This window comes from Mastigoproctus giganteus, chromosome 14 (genome assembly GCF_048544385.1).
Source record: "Mastigoproctus giganteus isolate SK-2022 chromosome 14, ASM4854438v1, whole genome shotgun sequence".
Taxonomy (NCBI): domain Eukaryota; kingdom Metazoa; phylum Arthropoda; class Arachnida; order Uropygi; family Thelyphonidae; genus Mastigoproctus; species Mastigoproctus giganteus.
The window spans coordinates 4,607,768-4,632,435 of NC_143588.1; the positions used below are offsets into that span (position 1 = coordinate 4,607,768).

The window sequence follows — 24,668 nt, forward strand, 5'->3', positions numbered from 1 at the left end:
CCCTGAGTGTAGTACCACAGAGTTGATACGTTTCTCTGGGGTTACTGCTACCCATATGCAGTACTTTGCATTTGTCAATGTTAAATTTCAGTTGCCACTTCTCAGCCCATCTGCCCAACTTTTCTAGATCCTCTTGCAGTAGCATACTGTCAATATTAACCCTGCCAAGCTTTGTGTCATTTGCAAACTTCGACATTAAGCCTGATATACCTGCATCAATATCATTGATAAATATACAAAACAACAGTGGGCCCAACACTGAACCCTGTGGGACTCCACTAATAACATTAGTCCACAAAGAGCAGTGTCATTGATTACCACTCTCTGTCCTCACTCAGTCATCCCTTTATCCACAGCAGCAACAGTATCAAAAGCTTTTCTAAAATCCAAGTACAGTTGTGCCCACGTATCCGCTGATTCGGTATCTGCTGTTTCAGCTACCTGCCGTTATTCATGGGGGGGGGAAAAATTAAAAACTTAACATGTACTACTCGCATGTCCAATACAATGCTTCCCTTTATTTTTTACGTCATTTTTAAATTGAATAGCTACCCTTTATTTTTTTACAATGTCACGTATGGTTTGGTCACCAACATTATAATGGTTCTTTAGAGATTAATGGATGCACCGTTTTCAAACTTTTGAATAATTTCAACTTTTTGTTTAATTTGAAAGCACAACTCTTGCATTTTCCCATCATTTTCACGATTTTTATCCAAAAAAAAAAAAAAAATATATATATATATATATATAGTTACTATAAAAAAAAATTCCGGCATCCCTGGCCTAAATAATGAAACAAAATTTGTCCTTTTGCAGTGCGACGCAACATAACAATCGATGCAGTGCACTAAATCAAACTAAACATTTGATCTCTTTTTTCTTTTCTTTTTTTTTTTTATTTTAAGCCGTAGGTGTGAAGACGAAGGAGTTTGCAAGATAATAGGTACACTAATCTCCCAATGGCAACTTATAATGCCGTTTCCCATCGCTTATTTACGACTGGCAAAATATATGTTTACACGTATTCTAGTTATTACTTCAATTTTATGATTTCTGGTTGTTTTTTTTTTTTTTTTTTAATTTGGAGTCTTGAAGTGTCCTGGTTACTCCAATCCCAGTAAATTGAGTCTGCTGTTCTTTATTATTACCGTAATTAATGTTGGTAATGTCTTACTGTGTGTTTAATTTATCAATTAAACTTTATTATATGTATGTATGTACTAGAAAATCACATTATATATAGGGTCAGCAGGTGTTCGCTTATATCCGCAGATACGGGGGTCTTACTGTATATGATATCAGAATTATTTCAGAAGTATCCAATCAAATTGGTCAAACTAGACTTTCCCTTAACAATCCCGTGCTGTGTCTGAACTATAACTACAATCTTGTGTAGCTGGTCCTGCATTACTTCTTTACCCAGAGACTCCATTCATTTTGCCAGAACAAAAGATAAACTAACAGGTCTGTAATTAATCATGTCACCTTTTGATTCCCCTTTGTGAATTGAGGACCTGCCCTTAGTCCAAGGAAGTTCTCATAATTATGGCTAAGGATTGCTTGCTTCCTTTGCCACCCCTTTAATATAACTGGATAGATCACCCCAGGTGCTTTTCTTATGTTCCACTTCAACAATTTTTCCTCCAGTTTGCTCTCAGTTATTACAAAATCATTTAGTTCCCTGACAGAGTTTGATAAACTTCTGGCATGATTTGGTCATGTGTGTAAAATGTTCCAATGTTCTCAGTTCCAATCCCAATGATATCCATTTCCACTTAGTCTGCCAAACCCCATGCACTTTTTCTTTTAATGTTCACAACTGCAGCTGGCTTCCATTTTCTAGTCACATGGACCAGCTGATCGAGATGCTGAGACTTTTGCAATTACTAATGACATCGCACAGATTATTCATTTACCTACCAGAATACCAGACAGTCCTAACTATGCAGACAACACGCTTGATCTTTTTCTCACAAACAACCCTTCTAAGTACACGGTCGAAGTGAGTGTACTTTGTGTGTGTGTACAAAGTGATACCTCAGATCACAACTTAGTGATTGTCTCTTCTCCAATGAAACCTTTATCTCATGGCCATTCCCAACCTCTTGTTGTCTTCTCTCATCCCATTTTGCATTTTTGTAATGCAAAATGGGATGATCTGCAAGAATTCTTTTCCTTTATTGGCTATTGTTTCAAATCTCCTGATGCCACATTTGCTCAGAACATGTGAGTGAAATTATTCTTGTAGGGATGAAGTCCTTTATCTAAACCTTGGCTTTCCAATAAATGTGCTGAGGCTGTTCAAGAGAAACATGTTGCATATCGTAATTGGTATGTTTCCAAAGCTCATATCAACTGTAAAGCAGTTATTAATCAGTCCAAACTAAATTTTGAACAGGATAACAGTAGAAAACTTGCTTATTGTTCAAATGATAGCTGAGCATTCTGGTCTCTTGACTTTTGCTCTGCTCCCAACCAGTTGGTTCTATTGCATGCCACTTCAGTCAAAAATAAAGCTGAACTGCTACCATCCTATTTTTCTTTTAACTTGTGTATTGATGATCTTGGTAAATCCTGTGGACTTCCATCAAAAGGATGTCCTTCTGACATCCTTTTGATGGAAGATGAATCTTGATACTAAGAAAGCTCCTGGTCCTGATGGTATTTCTCCTCTAGTCCTTAAAACTTGTGCTTCTGAACTTACTCCTGTTCTGTCACTTTCCTTTTTACAGTTTTCTTTTTCCACCAGTGTTTCCCTTCTGCTTGGAAATTTTCTCATATCCAGATAGTTCTTAAACAGGTTGCCAAATCCCACCTATCCATTAACATTTACAGGAACATTTATAACACTACCCGACAATTTTTTTTTTTTTTTTTTGTGTCAAAATATCTGGAACAAAAGTTGGTTATTCTGAACAAAATTAATGCCCTGATTATGAAAATATAATTTTTTTTTACTTCTGTCATGTCTATACATCAAAAGATATACACATTTTTTAAATTCCTTGTTTTTATACAATATCAGCATACATGGTTGTAATTATTACACACAATATATGTTAATTAGACATGTTTGCCATTCAATGATTTCCTTTTATACTCCAGATTGCTTTCCTGTTTAAGGAACCAACAGTAATCTCCCATTGTGGCAGAATCCCAGCGACCTTGGTATTATTGTTTTTCCATTGCAGATATGTCCTGGTGGAAGCACTCTCCTTGTTCATCACTGACATATGCTAAGTTTTCAGGAAAGAAATCCAGATGGGAATGAAGGAAATGCATTTTCAATGACATTCAGCACCCCATGTTCTTGTAACATTTCAGCAAATTTTACACCAGTTGCTCATAGTTTTCTTCTTTTCTCTTTCCGACAAATCCGTATACCACAGCCTTGAAAGATCTCCATGCAGCCAGTTCAACATCATTCGGGTTTCTTTGAAATTCTTCATCATTTGGGAGCTTTCTTATTTGAGGACCTATGAAAATTCCTTCCTTCAGCTTTGCATGAGATAAATTTGGAAACATTTTCAGTAAATATGCAAATCTTCTGCTTTCTTTATCCAGTGCCTTAGTGAAATTCTTAATCATTCCAAGCTTGATGTTAAAGGGGGGAAGAAAAACCTTTTGTGAATTTTGCCGGGAATATATTCATCTCTTTTGTCCCAGTGTTGTACGCCGTAGTGTTTGGCTGTTGCACGACCATCCCACAAACACAGGAAACAACAGTATTGAGTGAAACCACCTTGCAACCCAACAGGCAGTCCAGTCACGTTGGGATCACCACAGATATTCCAACCATAGTCCTTGTAACGTATAGCAGCAAGAATCTGGGACATACTACCATAAGTTTCTTTCAGGCCAACAGCATGAACAAGAGGAATTGATGGTAAGTATTTCCATTAGAAAGCAACTGCTTTTCAAACTTAGCTTTGACACGTCAATGAACAAACGCCATTCAGAGGTGTTGTGATCAATGTTCAGTTCGTGCATAAGACTAACAACGTCTTTGCAGACACATGTTATTTTTCATTGCAAAATATCTTAACTCTTCATTTCGCTTATGGTATATTGTAATGTTTGTACCTTTGGTGAGTAAGTTCCACTGTTGTAATCTGGATCTGAGTAATTCAGCCTTCTCTTTGGGTAAGCCGAAGTCTCTGATCTTAATTCTTCTTGTTCAATGTAGTGTGGAGTGTTTTCTTTTTCTGGCTCATAGCCCAAATCATGTGAAGTACATGGTTCCGCGACATATGGTAAAACGATTTCTTCTGTACCTTCATCACTACTTCCAATACCCCAAGATGTTGGTGGCACAGGTACTGGCAGTTCTTTACCGTGTGGCACTGGCCTAATTGCTGATGGGAAATTTGGATATTTGATTCAGTGCTTGCTCTTTTTGGAAATACCTTTTATTTTTTTCATGCAGAAATAGCAGTTGTTGAAATGATTCTTGGGCTCATGCCACACCATAGGAATAGCAAAAGGTAATGCTCTCAGCTTGCCATATAACCACAGCCTTAAGTTCATTGTACAAGTAATACAACAGATATGTGGGCCCAATTTTTTTCTTGGTTACCGATCTTGCAGCCAAAGTACAATGAATGTGCTACTTTTGTGACATTCTATATTTTCTTCCTCTGAGTTTTTGGGGTTGTGTCCACAAACATAGCAGAAGTTGTCTGGGTGATTGATGCAAGTTCTGTGATTTGTCTTCTCCATTTTAATAATGCATTAATCTAAAAACAGTAAAAACAATTGGTAAATTTGAACAGAAGGGTCTTGTAGCATAGTTTATCATACACTATATATATTGGACAGTTGAATGGTGTAATAAAATTAATAAAAATACTGACTTGTCTGGAAAAGTGCATCAAAATCAAAATATACTATATTGCAAGAACAGTAATGATGTACTTGCTTAACTTTTAGCCCAATAAAGAAAACCAACCAAAAGTTAATAAGTTTAAAAATTGTATTTCAAACAGTAATGATATCTTTGTACAGAATCCAGTTAACTATCCATATCTTAAAACTGAGACGTGATAGGAAATTTTTATGATTGATTTTAAATTTTATACATAAAACTTGACCAGAAACAAACATTGATTTGCTGAAGGTAAAAATCATGTTGAGTAGTGTTATCATCCCATTGCAATTACTTCTAATCTTTCTAAACTAATGGAGAAATCAATTAATCGCCAACTCTTAAACTATCTAGAAACCTGTCATCTGATCGTCAATTGCCAGTATGGATTCAGTGAGTGTCGCTCCACTGGTGTTATATCGCTTAAGTTACCCATCTATGGACAAATTCAATGGGAATGTTTGAAACTCAAGCAGTTGCTCTTGACATTTAAAATGCTTTGGATCATATTTAGCATAAAGGTCTTCTAAATAAGCTTCCATTTTGTGGTTTGCCAAATGTTTTTATTAAATGGGTATCCAGTTTTCTCTCTGACCGCTCACTGTGGATGACGGTAGATGACTCTATCTTCTAACTTCTTCACTAGTGCTGTTGTTTCCCAAGGTTCAGTTCTTTCTCCCACTGTTTTCCTCTTATGTATTAAAGACTTTTCTTCCATTGACCAGAAACCCTATCAATAGTTTTGCTGATAATAGCACATTGCATTACACCTTCCAGTTTGAGGAAACCTTGCCCTGAATAAACAGCTTCTACTTCTTGAATATAAACTACCCATTCCTTAAATCCTGATCCCCAGATATTTCTCCAGTGGGGCAAAGGAACTTAATTTCAATCCTTCGAAAACTCATTCCTCTCATATCTCGCGAAAAGGATTCTTCTGCTCCTGTGCTTATCTTCAATTACACTCAGATTTCTAAGCATGATCATATATCTGTATTGGGGATTACCCTGACTTCTAATCTCTCTTGGCATAAGCACATTATAAATATTGCTTTCTCTGCATCTGAAAAACGGGGTTTTCTCTTTTGCTCTCGGCATTACTTTTCTTCCAAAGAGCTGTACAAATCACAAATCCACCTACCATAGAATATCGTTCACACATTTGGGCCCGTGCCCCCAAAACCTCTCTCTGGCGTATAGATTCCATTAAAAATAGGGCAGTTAGGTTAAGTAGTGACTCATCTCTAACAAAGTCTCTCCACTGTCTGTCTCATAGAAGTTCTCTTTCTGCTCTGCATGCCTTTTCGATAGATACTTCCATGAGCAGTGTTCTTCTGAACACTGCTCATGGCTACTATAATTCTTCCTCTTTCTTTGAAACCAGTCCAAACATGTGCTTCAACCAGTCAGCATCCTTTTAATCTCCAACTTCAAACTCACAGAACTAACTTTTCCTTTTTGTCATTTATTTATTCGCCTTCTGTTTTCTGGAACAAGCTCCCTTCATGCATATTTCCAAAAAATTACAATTTATAGAAATTCAAGTCTAAGTCAACATCTTCTTTCATCTTCTCAACCTTCAAACCATGCATGATACAAAGTAATATAAGTTCTAATACCTCTCGTTTGGGGTTTTATTATAATAATAATAAAAATTAAAACATTCTATGGAAATTAATGAGTGTACAGTTAAAGCAACGAGTAACCCATCTGAAAATGATCCGATTCAGATTCCATATACGGATTATAAATCAGTTGTACATGCAGTGTCAGATTCGTCTGGCATTGCTTACTCATTGTACAACTTGTGTAGTCGAGACCCCTAATTTTTGGAAAATCAGAAAAATGCCAACTGATTGTGTTTTCTATTGTAGAGGATATATGTGTCCTCATTTTGAATTTAAATTCAATGGTGTGAATTTAAACCAAATAGGATAGAGTGATAAATAGAATGTATAGGCTATTTGGAAATATTTTTGGAATATTAAATTTTAGAATATTATATTTCAAGTCAGAAATTCTCTTAGCTGAGATTTTTTCAGGAATGACTGCATCTGGGTAAGATATATTTAGAATAGTATTGAAATAAAATAAACATAGTATGAGGACAAAGGAATAAAGGCAAGCTTTGATTCTAAATCCATGTGTGGGCAAATAATATAAGTATAAAGGGAGATGAATTCCTGAAGCTTGATGTGGGGGGGGGGGCTTTTTGGTTATGCCATCTTTAAAGGGGCTGAGCATGTGTCAAAGGCTGTATTTATAGTCCTGGCATGTTCCATTGCCTTATTTAAAACATCTGGTGGGTGGTGTTTGAGTAGGTGAAAGGAAGAGAAGAATAGAAGGAAAAATTTCTGCCCCCCTAGAATTTCACTAATAGTGTGGGGATTTGAAAATTTAGAGATTTAGAACAGCTCAAAGGTTTTTTTTGGGGAGAGGATATGAAAGTTTCCACTCATAAATCCAGACGTGTGACTACCCGTCCCCGTTAGTAGAGGTCGTGGAGGGGGGGGGGGCTTGTTATGTTTTGTCATTATATTTGAACTTGTAGGATATTTGTTTTAGATCCCACTCCTCAGAAATTATTATTGGTCTATGTATGTTTATTGATCTGTTTGTTTATCTTATTGCTATTGTCTCACTGGTTTCTAACTTAAATTTTGTGTCTTGTTTGTGTATTATTATGGTGTTTTCAAAGGATGGGTAATGTCCTGTGTTTAAGTGGTGAGCTACCAATTCAGAATTGATTTTTTCTGTCCTGTCTGTTTTTTCTTTATTATTTGAGGCTACTTTTAAACTGCTTTTATGCTTTTGTATTCTCGTATATAGCGATGTTCTCTTTCTGCCTGTATATATATATATGCAATTGCAGTCTAGTATGCAAGAAATTGCATAAACTATGTTTGTTTCTTGTTTCAAATGTATTGTTTTTTTTTTTTTGTTTTTTTTTAATTTTTTATTTTATTGTTTTTTGAATTTTTAAGGTATGCCCATAGTTTCTTGGAACTGCCAAAGGCTAAGTTTACTCCAGAATCTTTGAAAATTTTTTTTTTTCAAAGGTTGTTGATACTTTTCAATATACGGGAGGCCTATCCATTGTTTTTTTATCACTTCTTGTTTTGGTTTTTCTTTACTATTTCCTTCGGCAGTATTTAAGGCACTGTTTGAGCCTTTTTTGGGTAACTGCAGTTGGCAAATCTCTCCTTAAGTGATTTAATTTCCTGTTTGCAATTAACTGCAGTTGGTGAATCTCTCCTTAAGTGATTTAATTTCCTGTTTGCAATTAACTGCAGTTGGTAAATCTCTCCTTAAGTGATTTGATTTACTATTTGCAATTATCCTCTATAGATGAATACCTGAAAGCATTGTGGAACCTTGGCTATTAAAATGATTTTATGTGAGAAAGGGGTCCGTAAATGTCGAAATGCAAATAATTTCCCTTATTTGTAGGTTTGTGATATATATATTAGTGTTGGTTTTAGTGGCATCTTTTGTTAATGTTAGATTTAAGAAGTTTATGCTGTTGTTTTCTTCATTTTCTGTTGTAGAACAAAATTAAACAGAACAGAACAAAATTAGAAATCACTCATATAACAGACTTGCTAAACATACTGTTATCTGCCAAGTATTTCACCCATGAAGGAGTTTTTTTACCAACACATATTTGGGGTACCAATGGGCGGTTCCACAAGCGGACATCTCTCTAAATTTTACCTCCTGGAAATAGAAAACCACATTTCCAAGTACTCTTCCCTATCTCTTAAATTTTATGGAAGGTACGTAGATGATTGTCTGCTCATAGGCAAACCAGCTACCAAAAATGGTATCTTTTATGAGTTGAATAATGTAGATGAGCAGCTACAATTCCCAACGAAGAAAACAGCATAAGCTTTCTAAATCTAACATTAACAAGAGATACCACCAAAATGAACACTAAAATATATCAAAAACCTATAAAAATGAGAAATAATTTGCATTTCGATAGTTATGGACCCCTTTCTCACAAAAATATCCATTTTAATATCCCAGTTCAACAATGCTTTCAGGTATTCATCTGAAGAGGATGATCATAAAGAGAAAATCGAATCACTCAAGAACAGATTCTCTAACCACAGTTATCCGAAATGGCTCATAAATAGTGCCTTAAATACTGCTGAAAGAAACAGTAAAGAAAAACCAAAACGAGAAATGATAAAAAAAAAAAAAAAAAAAGGATGGGCCCTCCCATATATTGAAACGTACCAACAACCTTTGAAAAAATTTTTTCAAATATTCCGGAGTTCCAAGATGATATGGGCATAACTTAAAAATTCAACAGACAATCAAAAAACAATGCATTGTTTTAAACATAGCACAAGAACATTGTTACAAACGAGAATCCAAAAACACAAAAGCAGTTTAAAAGTAGCCTCAAATAATAAAGAAAAAATTAGTTCTGAATTGGTAGCTCACTACTTAGACACAGGACATTACCCATCCTTTGAAAACGCCATAATAATAGACAAACAAGACACACAATTTAAGTTAGAAACCAGTGAGATACTAGGAATAAGATCAATAAACATACATAGACCAATAATAATTTCTGAGGAGTGGGATCTAAAACAAATATACTACAAGTTCAGATTAAATAGCAAAACATACCCCCCCCCCCACTCATGTACCCAGATTTCCGAGTGGAAACTTTTATCCTCTCCCCAAAAAACCTTTGAGATGTTTTAAATTTTCAAATTCCCAAACTATTAGTCAAATATGAGGAGGTGGGAATTTTACCTTCTATCCTTCTTCTCTTCCTTTTGCCTATTCAAACACCTCCACCACACTTTTGAAATACAGCAATGGAACGTGCCTGGGCCTTCGACACGTGTTCGCTTCCCCTTTGAAGATCGTATAAATAAAAGGCCTCCATCAAGCTTCGGGAATTCATCTCCCTTTATACTTCTATTATTTCCCCATGCATTGATTTAGGATCAAAGCGTGCCTTTATTCCTTCGTCCTCATACTATGTTTATTTATTTCAATACTATTCTAAATACGTCTTACCCAGATGCAATCATTCCTGAAAAAATCTCAGCTAAGAAAATTTCTCACTTGAAATATAATATTTCTAAAATTTAATATTCTAAAAATATTTCTAAATAGCTTATACATTCTATTTATCACTCTATCCTATTTGTTTTAAATTCACACCATTGAATTCATATTAAAAATGAGCACACAGATCCTCTACAAGAGAAATCACATAGTTTAGCACTTGTCCGATTTTACGAAAATTAGCGGGTCTCGGTTACACAAGTTGTCTGCCCAACATGTCTAATAAAGTTTCGAGGCTATAAGATTCCCATAATGCTTTTTACACTATGTCAATGACTCTTCTGTACAAGTTTCACTTGTATGATATTTGGTATATTCTTACATAAATAACAGGTTACAAAACATAAACCAGAATCCACAGCTGTGGAATTCCATCTTCTGTTGAAACACACTGAAGAGATTGTGCTGGCCAAAGCATGTATTGGCCATTCTTATCTCTCACATCTCTTTTTACTGGTAGGAGATGATTTCCACTTTACTTGCTCATTAGCAGTGATGGTTCTCCAAGATAATTTCCACTTTTCACATCCATTTCTGAAACGCAAGATCCCAGTATTCCAATAAATGTGACAGACTGTCACATTTGTTGGAATACTGGGAAATGAGCATGCAGATTAAGCAGCAAGGAATTATCCCATTCAGATTCCTTATACAGATTACAAGCCAACTTATGCCGAGTGTGCAATGAAAAGTGAGCAGAAATTTGACATAATTAGATGTGCAACAAGTTGCAAAAAATATAACATAGAAATCACAGCTGTGGAAATCCAAACTTCCAACCAAACAGATATGAAGATGTTTTGTTGTTGATACTTACCTCATGCATCTCTTTTTACTGCTAGATGATTCCTGTCTTTGCTTGTGCTAAAGCTCATCACTAACTAAAATATATGCAAATAAAGTGCACTCATCAATATTCCAGATCTCTATCTTTCCAATATCTCTCTCTCTCTCTCTCTCTCTCTCTCTCTCTCTCTCTCTCTCTCTCTCACACACACACACACTCTCTCTCTCTCACACACTCACTCACTCACTCACTCACTCACACACACACACACACACACACACACACTTGTGAAAGAAGCCTTGGTCAGAACGGCCGTATTTAAATGATGGAAACATTTGAAGGACGTAAAATAAAGCGTACAAGATAAACAAAGAAGCAGGCATCCATCAACCTCAGTGAACGATGAAGACATTTAGAAAGCCGAAATGTTATTGAAAGAAAATAGACGTTTTTCGATTCATGATCTGTCAGTTCAGTTGAATGTTAGTGTAGCAAGATGGGTATCGCACGATCTTACCGCAGAACAAAAATAATGTTGCATTGAACTTTGTCAAGCCTTTATTGACAAGGTGGAAGAAGACCCTGACTTTTTGAATAAAATAATCACATGTGACTAGTCCTGGTTAAAAATTTTTTATCCCAAGTCCAAACAACAGTCAAGCATGTGGAAAATTTAGAGTTTTTGGTTCATCAAAAAAGTTGACGTTGATTTTGTTTTTTGATGCCCCCGGAATAATACTGCAGCACTGGTTTCCTGAAAAACAAACTGTAAATGGCGATTATTATGCTAACACATTGCAAGTTCACCTCAAAGGAACAATTTGCAGAAAAAGACTGGAACTGCTTAATCTTGAATGGTTTCTTCTTCAAGATAATGCTAGGCTACATGTTGCACAACCAGCAATGCAAGCTTTAGCGAAAATTGGTGGTCAACCACTAGACCACCCTCCACACAGCCAGACCTCGCACCTTGCAATTTCTGGGGTTTCCCAAGCCTCAAAAAAGAGTTGAGAGGAAAAATTTTAACACAAATCAAGAAGATAAATCTACCACATCTGCTTTTCTGCAACACCATTCAGAAAATGGGCTGCAGCACATGTTTCAGAAGCTAATGAAACACTGTAAAAGGTGTATAGAATGTGAAGGACATATTTCGAAAAGGAGACCATACCAACCTCCTAAGTGACTCAAACTCAGAGCAATGATCTCAGTCTGCGTATTTTTGGAACAGGCCTTGTATATATATATTTATGATGAAAAACACAAACTTATCCTTGTGACAGTAGCACCCCAAGTTGTGGCAAACACAGTAGTGCAACTTCTGCACTACTTGTTTGGGTGTCAATTTCCTTTATAATTTCTGGAAAAGGTTTTGGATGTTTTATTTTTAAATTCTGCTTGAACAAAACAATATATTTCATCTTTTCTGAATGGATTGCAATACTTATTTTAATGTAACTTTTTAATTTTGATTAAAAAAATTAAATATTTAAGAAATAAAGTTGTTTACACCTGTTATTTTCAAAAAAAAATTAATAATATTTATACTAGGGGAGGGCTTCAGCCCCTGCTCGCTTTGCTTGCCACCTCCTCTCATGCTTTTCTACATAAAAGACACGCCTGATCGATCTCTAACCAGGAAATGACCTATGTAATTATTTACCTGTGCATTTGTAGTGCTCGGCATTCTCGTGGTCGAATAAATATCACTATGTCATTATTTACCTGCATTTATATAGGTCACTTAAGAAAAGGCCTTTTGCTTCAACAGTATTCCATGTGGAATATTGTTGCATCTGAAAGAGCAGGACTAAAATATTTAAATGAAATATTTACTAACTATACAAATATATATAAAATATTTACAAAATACTAAAATACTGTTTACAAATACTGCATACAATATTCATTAATATACAAAAATCATTACAATGAAACATCAAATATTAGACAGGGAAGCACGTGCACGAGGTTGGTGAATGCTATGGAGGCAGTTGTCAATAATTAATTGCATTTGTAGTGACGTTTTGCCTCGCCCTCTCCTCCCATTGGCTCGAATAAATATCATAGGAGTAAAATTTTTTTTTAACGTGTGTGTATATATATATATATATATATATATATATATATATATATATATAATGTGTGGTTTGCAAAATAAATAGTGTCTGTGAAAATGGAAATGAAAAGTCCACAAGGTGCCAGAACTATTATTATTATTAGCCATATAGTGCAAGGAAGCCTGAGGTTTATGCTGTACCAGCCAAAAAAAAAAAAAAAATTCCCGAATTACCCTGAAAGAGAGAGGAATCACCAGGAAAGAGAATAATGATGATATCCAGCTCAGGACCGTAGGTGTGCTAAGCCCATACTCACCAGATGTGAGCCCCTGGGGATAAGAGAAGTTTAAGGGATAGTAGAAAGTGGAAGTGAAGTACTGGTTAAACAAGTGAAAGAATTTGAAAAACCCAATGCAAAAATGAACTGGGACTGAGGGGGGGGAGGAAAGAGGAATATACTATACAAGTAAATAAATAAATAATACTATATTCAGATATGGGAGGGTGATACGAACGCTCCATCTATCCTAAATGCTATCGCAATTTTCGCCTTCTTTTGAACATCTTTTTCTCCCCTTCCCCTCCCCTAGAATTTACCATTCCCTATACTTTTTTTTTTTTTTTTTTTTTTTTAGGAGCATTAGCAAATAAGGCCATATTGCTCCGGGGATTTGCAGTGGTCATTCCCTGACCTTTTCGCAACCTCCATATTTAGTGGTAACGGGCTCGAACCACAGTCTAATCAAGAAGTGTGTGCTATGCATTGCTGCTCCTGGCTATGGAGGCGCCCTCTATACCATTTGTTTGTCTATACTTTTTCATGCACTTCACATACATTTGTATTATATTCCACATTACACTTTTGTAAATTTGTATATATTTGTATTTATTTTAATTTACATTTTACACTGTGTAAGGACTACCTTGTCTACTAGTATTACAATAAAAGGCTGCATATTTGCTCCCCTTTTTCTAATACTACAGACAAGTTTGGAAACGCAGTGCCTGATACACAGTCAGGAGTAGTCCCCTGATGAATTTCCTGGCTATGTATCATATTTTCATCTACTATATTCAGATTATGCATATTTGCCATCCCTTGATTAGACCTCTTGCTAAAATTGCCCTATATCTGAATATAGTGTTATTTTTTTTATTTATTTACTTGTATATTCCTTTTTTTTTTCTTTCTTTTTTTCCCCCTCAGTCCCAGTTCATTTTTGCACTAGATTTTTCAAATTCTTTTGCCTGTTTAACCACTACTTCAATTCCACTTTCTACTATCACTTAAACTTCTCTTAGTTCTGGCACCTTGTGGACTTTTCATTTCCATTTTCACACACACTTTATTTATTCTACAAACCACACATTATTATATCCTTTTACTTCCTCTACTGCTGCACTGTGCGTTTTGCAGCATTAGACATATTATAACTTTTGTTATTTTCCTTTTTTCTGCTTATTTTGAAATTTATATCAAATTTAGCATGCTGTGAAGTGTCCCAAATTTGAAACATGTTTTGCTCCCACAAAGTGGAGATATCTTTAGTGAATATTTCATTCCATATTATCATCTTTATATATATATATATTGGAATTATGTCAAATGACTTTTAGGTTTAAATAAATATTGGCTCCAGCATTAATGCTATTGTGTGTGGACAATTAGACATTACACGTGCATGGGTTGTATATATACTTAACTTATTTAGTAACCCCCAAGTAGTACCACAATTTAAAAATAATAATGTATAAATAAGTTAAGTATATATATATATATATATATATATATATAGGTCGATCATCACTAATCCGGCCACCGGTAATCAGGTTCCCCTGCTAATTCAAACATAATTTCCGTGAACGTAATTTCAAATTTCCTGCCACTACTGTTTTAGTGGCGCTGTTGGCGCGAAGTCATATACACTGGCAAGCCATTCCTACTTTTTTTCTACATTTATTATTATAACCTGCTCACATTTAGCCCCAGCCATGGTTCCAATGCATAAAGGAAGTGCCTCTCGGTGGTGTAAAGCGCAAACATCGTACATTGTCCATAACAGATAAAGTTGAACTTCTGAAAAAATTCTACAGCGGTGTGTCTGTGAGAAGTTTGACTCTGTATAACTGTAAATTCCAGCAATTTCTCTCAGTTCCTCTTATCTTAGTAATTTTCTTTTAGCCATTCCTTTTAAGATTTTTTTTTTTTTTTTACAACACACTTATACAAACTGGCGGAAAAACACAACACAATATGATGGATAATACAGCACGCTAACGAACTTGTTTTCACAAAATCTCTAACAATACTGACAAACTTATTGCGATGTTTGAGAGTTTATTTTATCGTAATTAGTTTTATTGCAGCGCTCGCCACGCGTGCAACAAACTAATCACAAACGACCTTCATGTGTATGCCGTAATAGCATTACATGTATGAGGCCAACACGGCTTTTCAAGAAATAAAGTAACCTACTGGGCCACGTCGGCCACATAAATGCAATATAAAACAGTCTCTTTTTTTTATATTTTAAGAGAAAATAAACAACAACACTGACATTTACAATATTTATATTAGAATTACTAATCAAATTATTTGCTAAATATCTTTTGGCCTCTGGGGAATTTTTTTCTTATACTAGCTTGGCAGTCAACATGTTAAAGGTAGAAGGAAGTGGTTAGCTGCTGGGTAAAATGTGTGCGCTAAAATAACCACCAGTGACCTGGCAAACTTACTAATTCGGCACCCCACAGGTCCCAACGCTGCCGGATTAGTGATGGTTGACCTATATATATATAAAACCCAAATCTTTCAAAATAGCTCATGTGGAATATGTCCAACTATAGAACTATTGGGAGAAGAAAAGCAAATAATCTTGAACTGTAAACTAACGCTCATTTTTGTAATTCAAAATTTTGTAATGACAGCAAGTGTAAGATGCCTCACCACTCCTCTTATGTTCTCTTAGGGTTGCAAATAGCATAGCGTGGCACCTAACATATTTCACAGAGTAACTGGGTGCAGTTACTCTGTGACAACAATAAAAAATATATATGTATATATAGGAGTCTGGTTATTTGAGCATCGGTTAATCAGGGCAGCCGTTTATTTGGGAAAAATCTTCAAGAACAGAACCAAATCGAGAAAATAGCCAGGGTTTACCTCGCTTAATTGGGACAACATGCCGTTTAATCGGGGCAAGAGACTGCAGCACTCAAAATTACCATACGATTGTCTCTGGCTATTTTCGGTCGTATTTCTGGAGGTCATAACCGTTAAACAATTGGCAGTTCCTGATTTATTGGGCTTTTCTTATCTTACCTTATCTTCCTTCATGGATTAGGCAATCTGCCTGTTCCGATCTCGAAGAGGTCTGCCCATCTTTTCTTTGGTCTTCCATTTATATATAGAGCAAAAGGATTTGCTCTATATGGTCTTTCATATAGAGCAAAAGGAAAATGAGATCATTTGTCTCTTTTTCCTTTCGCTGTATATGTATAAGCTAATTTAGGGAATCTGTTATCTTCCATTCTTTCTACATGTTCTTTCCATCTTTGTCTATATTCTATAATTTTTCCATTAATTGAGTAAATCTTTAATTCCTTTCTAATATTTACGTTTGGTATTTTATCTAATTTTGTACATCCTTTAACATATCTTAAAAATTTCATTTCTGCAGCTTGTATTGTATTAATGTCTCTTTGTTTCGGTATCCATGTTTCAGAACCATAAAGAAGTGTTGGTATTGCCATTACTTTGTAAAATTTCAGTTGTGTTTCTTTCCTTGTTTTATTAGCCAGAATTCTTTTTATTGTTCCACATATATTTTGAAATTTTTCAAATTTCTGGTTCATATCTTCTTCGACATCATATGTTATATCACATCCTAGATATTTAAAATAGTTATATGTCTATAACTATTTTTTGTTCTCACCGTATTTTTCCCTTTAAAAGCCATTGTTCTAGTTTTCATCGTTGATATTTTAACTTTATATTCTTATGTTATTTGGTTTAATTTAAATACTGCTCTTTATAAATTATCTTCACTATCTTGAATAATTACTTGATCATTTGCAAATAACAGTGTATTAATCCTATTCTTTGTATTTAAATATATACCTGTATTAATTTCTTCTTTCCATTTACATATCATATCCTCGATATATATGTTAAACAGCGTTGGTGACAAGCTACATCCCTGTCTAACTCCTTGATTTGTTATACTTTCTTCTGTTAATTTATTACCTGTATCTATTACTATTTTTGTTCCTTGATATAAACTGTATTATTTTTGTAAGATGCTTTGGGTATCCCTTATTACTCAATATGTCCCATAGTTTTCATCTGTTTACTCGATCAAATGCTTTTTCATAATCTATAAATGCTAAATGTGTTTCTAAATTAAACTCTATTCTATTATTTGTTTTAATATAAATATATTATCTGTACACGATGTTCTTTTTCTGAATCCTGCCTGTTCTTCTATTAATATTTTATCAAAGATAATTTTAATTCTGTTATTTATAAATTTTGCAATACATTTTATATACTGTATTTAGTATGCTAATCCTATAATTCTTTGTATCATTTCTATTTCTTTTTTTAAATATTGAAATAATTTTTGCTATCTTCCATTCTTCTGGTATTTTATATTGTTCCCAACATTTATTAAATAAATTTAGTATCCCGTCTTTTAAAAAACTATCTCCATACTTGATCAGTTCTGTATTTATACCATCCATTCCTACTTTCAATGCTTTTCCAGTTCTTCCTTCGTTATCGGATCTATGTCATTAACTGGGTCTAACTATCTCTCTTCTGTTTGATATGTTGGGTCTTTCCACAATTCTTCATAATGTTGTTCACTAATCTTGTTGTCCTTCATAATGAAGGGCAACAAGATTAGTGAATGGAACAAAGGGGTGCTCTTACGAAAAAAGGCGTAAGTTTTGCAAATTACAGTGTCTGGAGACTAGGCACCAGCGAGGTGACCTGATAGAGGTGTATAAAGCCTTGAATGGTTTGAGCATGCTCAATGCTGATGGGATTCTTCCTCTTGCTCAGAATAATCACCAGAGAGGGCATAAATTCAAATTGAGGAAAGACAGATGTAGGATAGACGTGAGGAAATTTGCTTTAGCCAGTGGGTGGTTGGTTGGTGGAACAGACATCCATCCCTTGTCATGGAAGTTGATAGCCTAAATAAGTATAGGGCTCAGCTGGACAGGTATTTCAAACTAACAGAGGGGTGATGTGGAAGTGGTTATTTTTTATTATTTTTTTATTTATTTATTTTTTTTTTTTTGGCTGATACTGCATAAGCTTGCTTTCTTGCATCAAATGCCTCTACTAATGCTAATGTTTTTTCCATTGTTCTTCCGTTATTATATTTATTCTTGAAGTGTCTTTCTCTGTGCTATTCAAGTGTTTCATCATTTTATAGGCGCCTCCGTAGCCAGGTGGGAAGGAGCAGCAGTGCATTAGACCGGGGTTCCAGCCCATCACCACCAAATATGGAGGATGCGGAAAGGTCAGGGAATGACCACCGCATATCCAGGAGCAATATGGCCTTAGTTGCTAATGCTCCTAAAAACCAAATAATAACAATAACAAATATCATCATTTTATATGCCAAATTTTGTCTTCCATGAACATCATTTTCTATTGTGCTTATAAATCTATCCCATGACTCTGCTTTAGCCTTCCTTATTATATCTTTAGTTTTCTTGCATTCTTGTTTATATATTTCTTCATTCTCACTTGTCCTGTTTTGTATATATTTAAGATATTAGCATTAGTAGAGGCATATGATGCAAGAAAGCAAACTTATGCAGCATCAGCCAAAAAAAAAAAAAACACACTCCCATTTCACCCCTCCGTTCATTCCAAGTAACCTATCCAGCTCAGCCTTAAATTTATTTAGGCTATAAACTTCCACAACAAAGAATGGAAGTCTGTTCCACAAACCAACCGCCCGCACATCTATCCTACATCTGTCTTTTCTCAATTTGAATTTATGCTCTCTCAAGTAATTATTCTGAGCAAGGGGAAGAATTCCATCAGCATTGAGCATGCTTAAACCATTCAAGGCTTTATGCAACTCAATCAGATCACCTCAAGGTGTGGTCTGACCATTGCCTTATATAAGGAGATAATCACCTCCTTATCCCTGCTAGAAAAATTCCTGTATATCATTGACAAAACACTATGAGCTACTCTTGCAGACCGTCTGCACTGCTCAGAAAACTTCATATCTACCTGCACAATTACCCCCAGGTCCATTTCGTTCTCTACAACTGTCAGTGTAGTACCACAGAGTTGATATGTCACTCTGGGGTTGCTCCTTCCCTATATGTAGTACTTTAAATATGTCAATTTTAAACTTCATTTCCACCTTTCAGCCCATCTGCTCAACTTTTCTAGATCATATTGCAGCAGTGTACGGTCATTAGTGTCCTTAACAACCCTGCCAACCTTCGTATCGTCTGCAAACTTGGACATTAAGCTTGATATGCCATCATCAATATCATTTATAAATACAGAAAACAGCAATAGACCCAACCCAATACTGAACCCTGAGGAACTCAACGATGAGCAGTGTCCATTGATTACCACTCTCTGTCTTCTCCAACTCAACCATCCCTTTATCCATAGCAGCAATTTGCCTCCAGTGCCACAATGCTCCAATTTGTGAGGCCGTCTTCCATGTGCAAAAGTATCAAAAGCCTTTCTAGATCCAAAAATGTGATATCAAAGTTATTCCCTGCATCCAGTTCCTTTGTGACCACATCATAGTATCCAATCAAATGAGTCAGGCAAGACTTTCCCTTAACAAAACCATGCTGTGTCCAAGCTATAATTGAAATCTTGTCTAGATGATCCTGCAGTGCTTCTTTAACCAGTGCCTCCATTAATTTTCCTGGAACAGAAGTTAAACTAACAGGTCTGTAATTACTTGTAGTAGTAGTGGCATCTGATACAAGAAAGCAAGTGTATGAGCTTATGCAGCATCAGCCAAAAAAAATCACACCATTCCCTCCAAATACCTGTCCAGGTCCTCCTTAAATTTATTTAACCTATCAACTTCCACAAGGACAGATGGAAGTTTTGTTCCAGCAATTAACCACCCGCTGGCTAAAGGCAAATTTCCACACATCTATTCTACATCTGTCTTTTCTTAATTTGAATTTATGCCCCATTAGGTTCATAATCTGAAAAAGTGAAAGGATCCCATCAGAATTCAGCGTGCTCAACCCATTCAAGGCCTTATACACCTCAATCAGACCACCGTGCAGGTGCCTATTTTCCAGCCACTGCAATTGCAGAACTTTAGCCTCTCTTGTTAAGAGGATCCCTTCATTCCCCTCGCCAATCTTGTTGCCCTTCTCTGTACATGCTCAAGCAAATCTACATCCTTCCTAAAATGAGGCCTCCAGACCTGTACGCAGTACTCAAGGCGTGGCCTGACCATTGCCTTATACAGAGGGACAATCACCTTCTTTTCCTGCCGACCGGGCTAGCCGAGTGGGTAAAGTACCTGCCCGGCAACCCAAAGGTCGCGGGTTCGAATCCCGCCTCGGGCTTGGATCAAAGTACTGCAAAAACCTTGGGAGGTGCAATATGGCCACAGAATCCGATGCGCCAATAACTACCAAATCAAAAAAAAATAAATAAATAAAATAACCTTCTTTTCCCTGCTAGCAAAATTCCTATATATCATTGACAAAACCCCATGACGTGCCCTGGCAGCCTGTCTGCATTGCTCAGAAAACTTCATATCTGACTACACAATTATTCCCAGGTCTTTTTCATTTTCTACCACCTTAAGTGTAATACCACACAGTTGGTACTTTTCTCTGAGTTTACTTCTACCCGTATGCAGTACTTTGCATTTGTCAAGGATAAACTTCAGTTGCCACTTCTTAGCCCATCTGCCTAAATTATCTAGATCCTTGCAGTAGCACACTGCCATTACTGTCATTATCAACCCTGCCAACTTTTGTATCATCTGCAAACTTCGACAATAAACCTAATATACCTTCATCAATATCATTGATAAATATACAAAACAACAGAGGACCCAACACCGAACCCTATGGGACTCCACTAATAACATTAGTCCACGAAGAGCAGCACCCATTAATTACCACCCTCTGTCTTCTCCCACTCAACCATCCTTTTATCCGCGCCTCCGTAGCCAGGTGGGAAGGAGCAGCAGTGCGTAGCACACGCTTCTTGATTAGACCGGGGTTCGAGCCCGTCACCACCAAATACGGAGGATGCGGAAAGGTCAGTTAATGACCACCGCATATCCCAGAGCAATATGGCCTTAGTTGCTAATGCTCCTAAAAACCAAATAACAACAACATCCTTTTATCCATTGTAGCAACTTACCCTTAATACCATTCTGCTCCAATTTCTACAATAGTCTTCCATGCGCAACAGTGTCAAAAGCTTTCCTGAAATCCAAATATATGATATCAAAATTATTTTTCGCATCCAGTTCCTTTGTAACCACATCATAATATCCTATCAATTTGTCAGACAAGAGTTTCCCTTAACAAACCCATGCTGTGTCTCAATTATTGCTGCAGTCTTGTCTAGATGATCCTGCAATGCATCTTTAACCAGTGACTCCATTATTTTACTTGGAACAGAAGTTAAACTAACTGGTCTGTAATTACGTGTGTCACACTTCGACCCCCCTTTGTGAATTGGGGATACATTTGCACATCTCCAGTCTGTGGGGATCTCACTGAGTCCAAGGATGCTCTCATAATTATGGCTAAGGGTTTGCTTTGTTGCTTTGCCGCCTCCTTTAATATAACTGGATAGATCCCATCCACCCCATATGCCTTTCTTATGTTTAACTTCAACAATTTCTCCTCCACTTTGCTCTCAGTTATTACAGAATCATTAAGCACCCTGCTACAATTTGATAACCTTCTGCCATTTTCAAACCTGAATAACTCCTCATGTGTGAATGTAGATACAAAATATACAAAATACTCATTCAGTTTGTTTGCTATCTGAGCAGGATCATCAACAGTGGAACCATTGATATCAAGTGGACCAATCAGATTCATCCCCTTTCTTTTAGAGTTTATATAAGTAAAGAAATCCTTGCTGTTTTTCTTAGCATCTTTTGCCAAAGATTTCTCGTAATCTGCCTTCGCCTGCCTAACCTCCTTTGTGACCTGATTACAGACTAGCCTATATCTGCCATAGCCTTCTGAGTCACTTGATAATTTATATGCATCCCATGCATTTTTCTTCTCTGTCACGAGTCTCATTAGTTCATTTGATAACCATTTAGGCCTAAACCTTGAACAATATTCTTAATAGATATGAAACTTTTAGTAGCATACACGAGTAATTCCTTGAATGCTTTCCACTTAAAATTTACTATTGGTAACATCGTCAGTTGATCCCACTGTACATAATTTAAAAACTGTCTGAGACCACTGTACTCACCTTTACGGAAGCAAAAACCCTTTCCTTTACCCCTGCTGGTAATTATATCTTTAAGTAAATCCCACATCAGTACACTGTGATCACTGCCGCCTACTGGTTCCCTTATCTGCAAATTCTTAATACTTGAATGATCACTGCTGATAACCAGATCAAGAGTATTACCCTCTCTGGTTGCCTCTCGAACATGCTGCTGCTGCAGTCTTACTGGTGTGTGAGTGACCAACCCACAAGTTCCAATCATTATCTGGGAAATTAAAATCCCCGATTATAAGGCATTCTGATTTACTAGCCCAATCTATTTCTCTGTATAATTGTTCATTTACTCATTCGAGTCATTAGGCCTATAACACACTTCTACTCTTATTTTTGCTTTCGCAGTGCTTATGTCACACCAAACTGACTCAAGTGCACTATTCATCTATATCAACTGGATGCACTTCTTTTGATTTTATGTTTTTCTTAATTAACAGCATAACACCTCCTCTCTTCCTATCCTGTCTATCCTTTCTGTACACATTGTACTCCCCAAATTCCAGTTCTGCATTCCTTATATCTGTGTAACACCACATCTCTGCTATCCCAACAATATCCGCCTTTGATATCTTGACCAGCACTTCAAATTCATCAAATTTATTTACTATACTTCTAGCATTGGTATACATGCACCTATTCTTATTCTTAGTTGCCCTAACACATCCCATATACCCACCTGTTTCACGATCACTGCCATCATTCAATGTAACCCCCAGCACCCCTTGCTCCAGGTTGCTACTTATTCTAATAGAAGTTGTGCAAGAATCATCTTCACCTCTGCCTGCGGCTCCTTTTAACCTTTTAGTCTGTGAATCCCCCCCCCCCAAGCTAGCTGTTTTCCGACCCACCTAACACTGCCTCGATAGCATCAGCAAATATTCTTGCATCCTTTCTATTTAAGTGTATCCCATCCCTGTAGAAGCAGTCTCTCCTGTTAACAAGCACAGATCACGCTGAAAAAAATTCTACCCCTTGAGCCTTGCACAATCTTTCCAGGGCCGAATTGATTGACAAGGCTCTCATCGTATATTCCCTCCTATCGTAGGTTGGTTGCTGGGTTGGTGAAAGAAAAGAGTCTATAACAAATGGTTAATGAATAGAAATCAGGAAAATAGAGAACAAAACAAAAGGTAATAGAGCAGTTAAATGGAAAACTGCTGAATCCAAGAATGCCACATGGAACTAAAGATGCCTCGAAATTGACAGCTCGTTAGGAGGAAAATAGAAAAAATTTCAATATGATAAACATGTATGAAAGGATTTTTACATTTCTGTTATACACATTTGTACTTCATAATGATAATGATTTTTAATTTTTAATGAAAAATTATTCACTTAATTAGAGAAATGAAACATAATTATAAAGGATTATATAACCTTTAGAATTATATTTCATTCCTCTTCTAGTTTTTTCAAATAATATTTACGTCAGTTCACAGTAATATTTTGTTTTATTGTAGGCATACTTCTGCTACCACCAGCAATGGAGAATTTCATCCTTGTCAGCCAGTTATTGAAGAAATGTGGCCTGTTTTATCACAAACGTGTAATAAATATCAAGCTGATGTTAGAATTATAGAACGATGCTGTCGGTGTATACGCTTTGCAGTGAGATGTGTTGGTAAACATTCAGCATCTCTTTTGGAACCACTGGTAACACAGGTTTGTATTAAGAAGTAGTGTCTGTTAGTGTCACCATAATCATTTGTGCTTGCATATATCCATCAGGTTATGCTAGACCAAGACAGCCATAAACTGATGCTCAGAAGTTAAGGAACAAACGCAAAACATAAGGATAACACAAGCTCGGTGAGGTTAGGTGGATGTTGGGTTCTATGGGTTGAAATCATTCTGCTCAGAACTTGCTAGTCGTGCTGTATTGAATTAAGGTCTGGAAATCTGGTGGCCATAGGCTACATTCTCCTCCTGTGAACTCCTCAGAGAGAGAGAGAGAGAGAGAGAGAGAGCTACTTTCAGAGGAGTTCTCTCCCTCAAGATCTGAATTACCATCTATTAAAAAAAAATGTATGGACCAGTTATTTCTTCACAATTGGCTATCTTTGTTAGCCCCTTATATTCTTAAGGGGATCCTTCATAGTAGTATAGTAGTTACACCACTATGTCACTGTTATAGATAGGTCTGACTTTTTTTTTTTTTTATGAAACCCCCAAACATTAGAGGTATTAGAACCTATGGTACTTAGTACTGTGAATGGGCCGAAGGTTGAGAAGATTCAAGAATATACATGTTGACATTAGACGAACTTCTATAGATTGTAATTTGCAGGAAATGTGTATGAAGGAAAGTTGTTTCAGGAAACAGAAGTTGAATGAATAAACAAGGAAAAAGAA

At 36.1% G+C, this 24,668-nt stretch overlaps 1 protein-coding gene across 2 annotated transcripts in view; it reads left to right on the plus strand.

The window, feature by feature from the left end:
- Positions 1 to 24,668, plus strand: part of LOC150074954 (transportin-3-like) — a 742,971-nt gene that overhangs the window by 553,344 nt on the left and 164,959 nt on the right. For both annotated transcript variants that reach the window (XM_090388987.1, XM_090388988.1), the window contains one exon: positions 23,777 to 23,978. In XM_090388987.1, the coding sequence (XP_090245113.1) occupies positions 23,777 to 23,978 (202 nt within the window). The remainder of the gene's footprint in view (positions 1 to 23,776; positions 23,979 to 24,668) is intronic.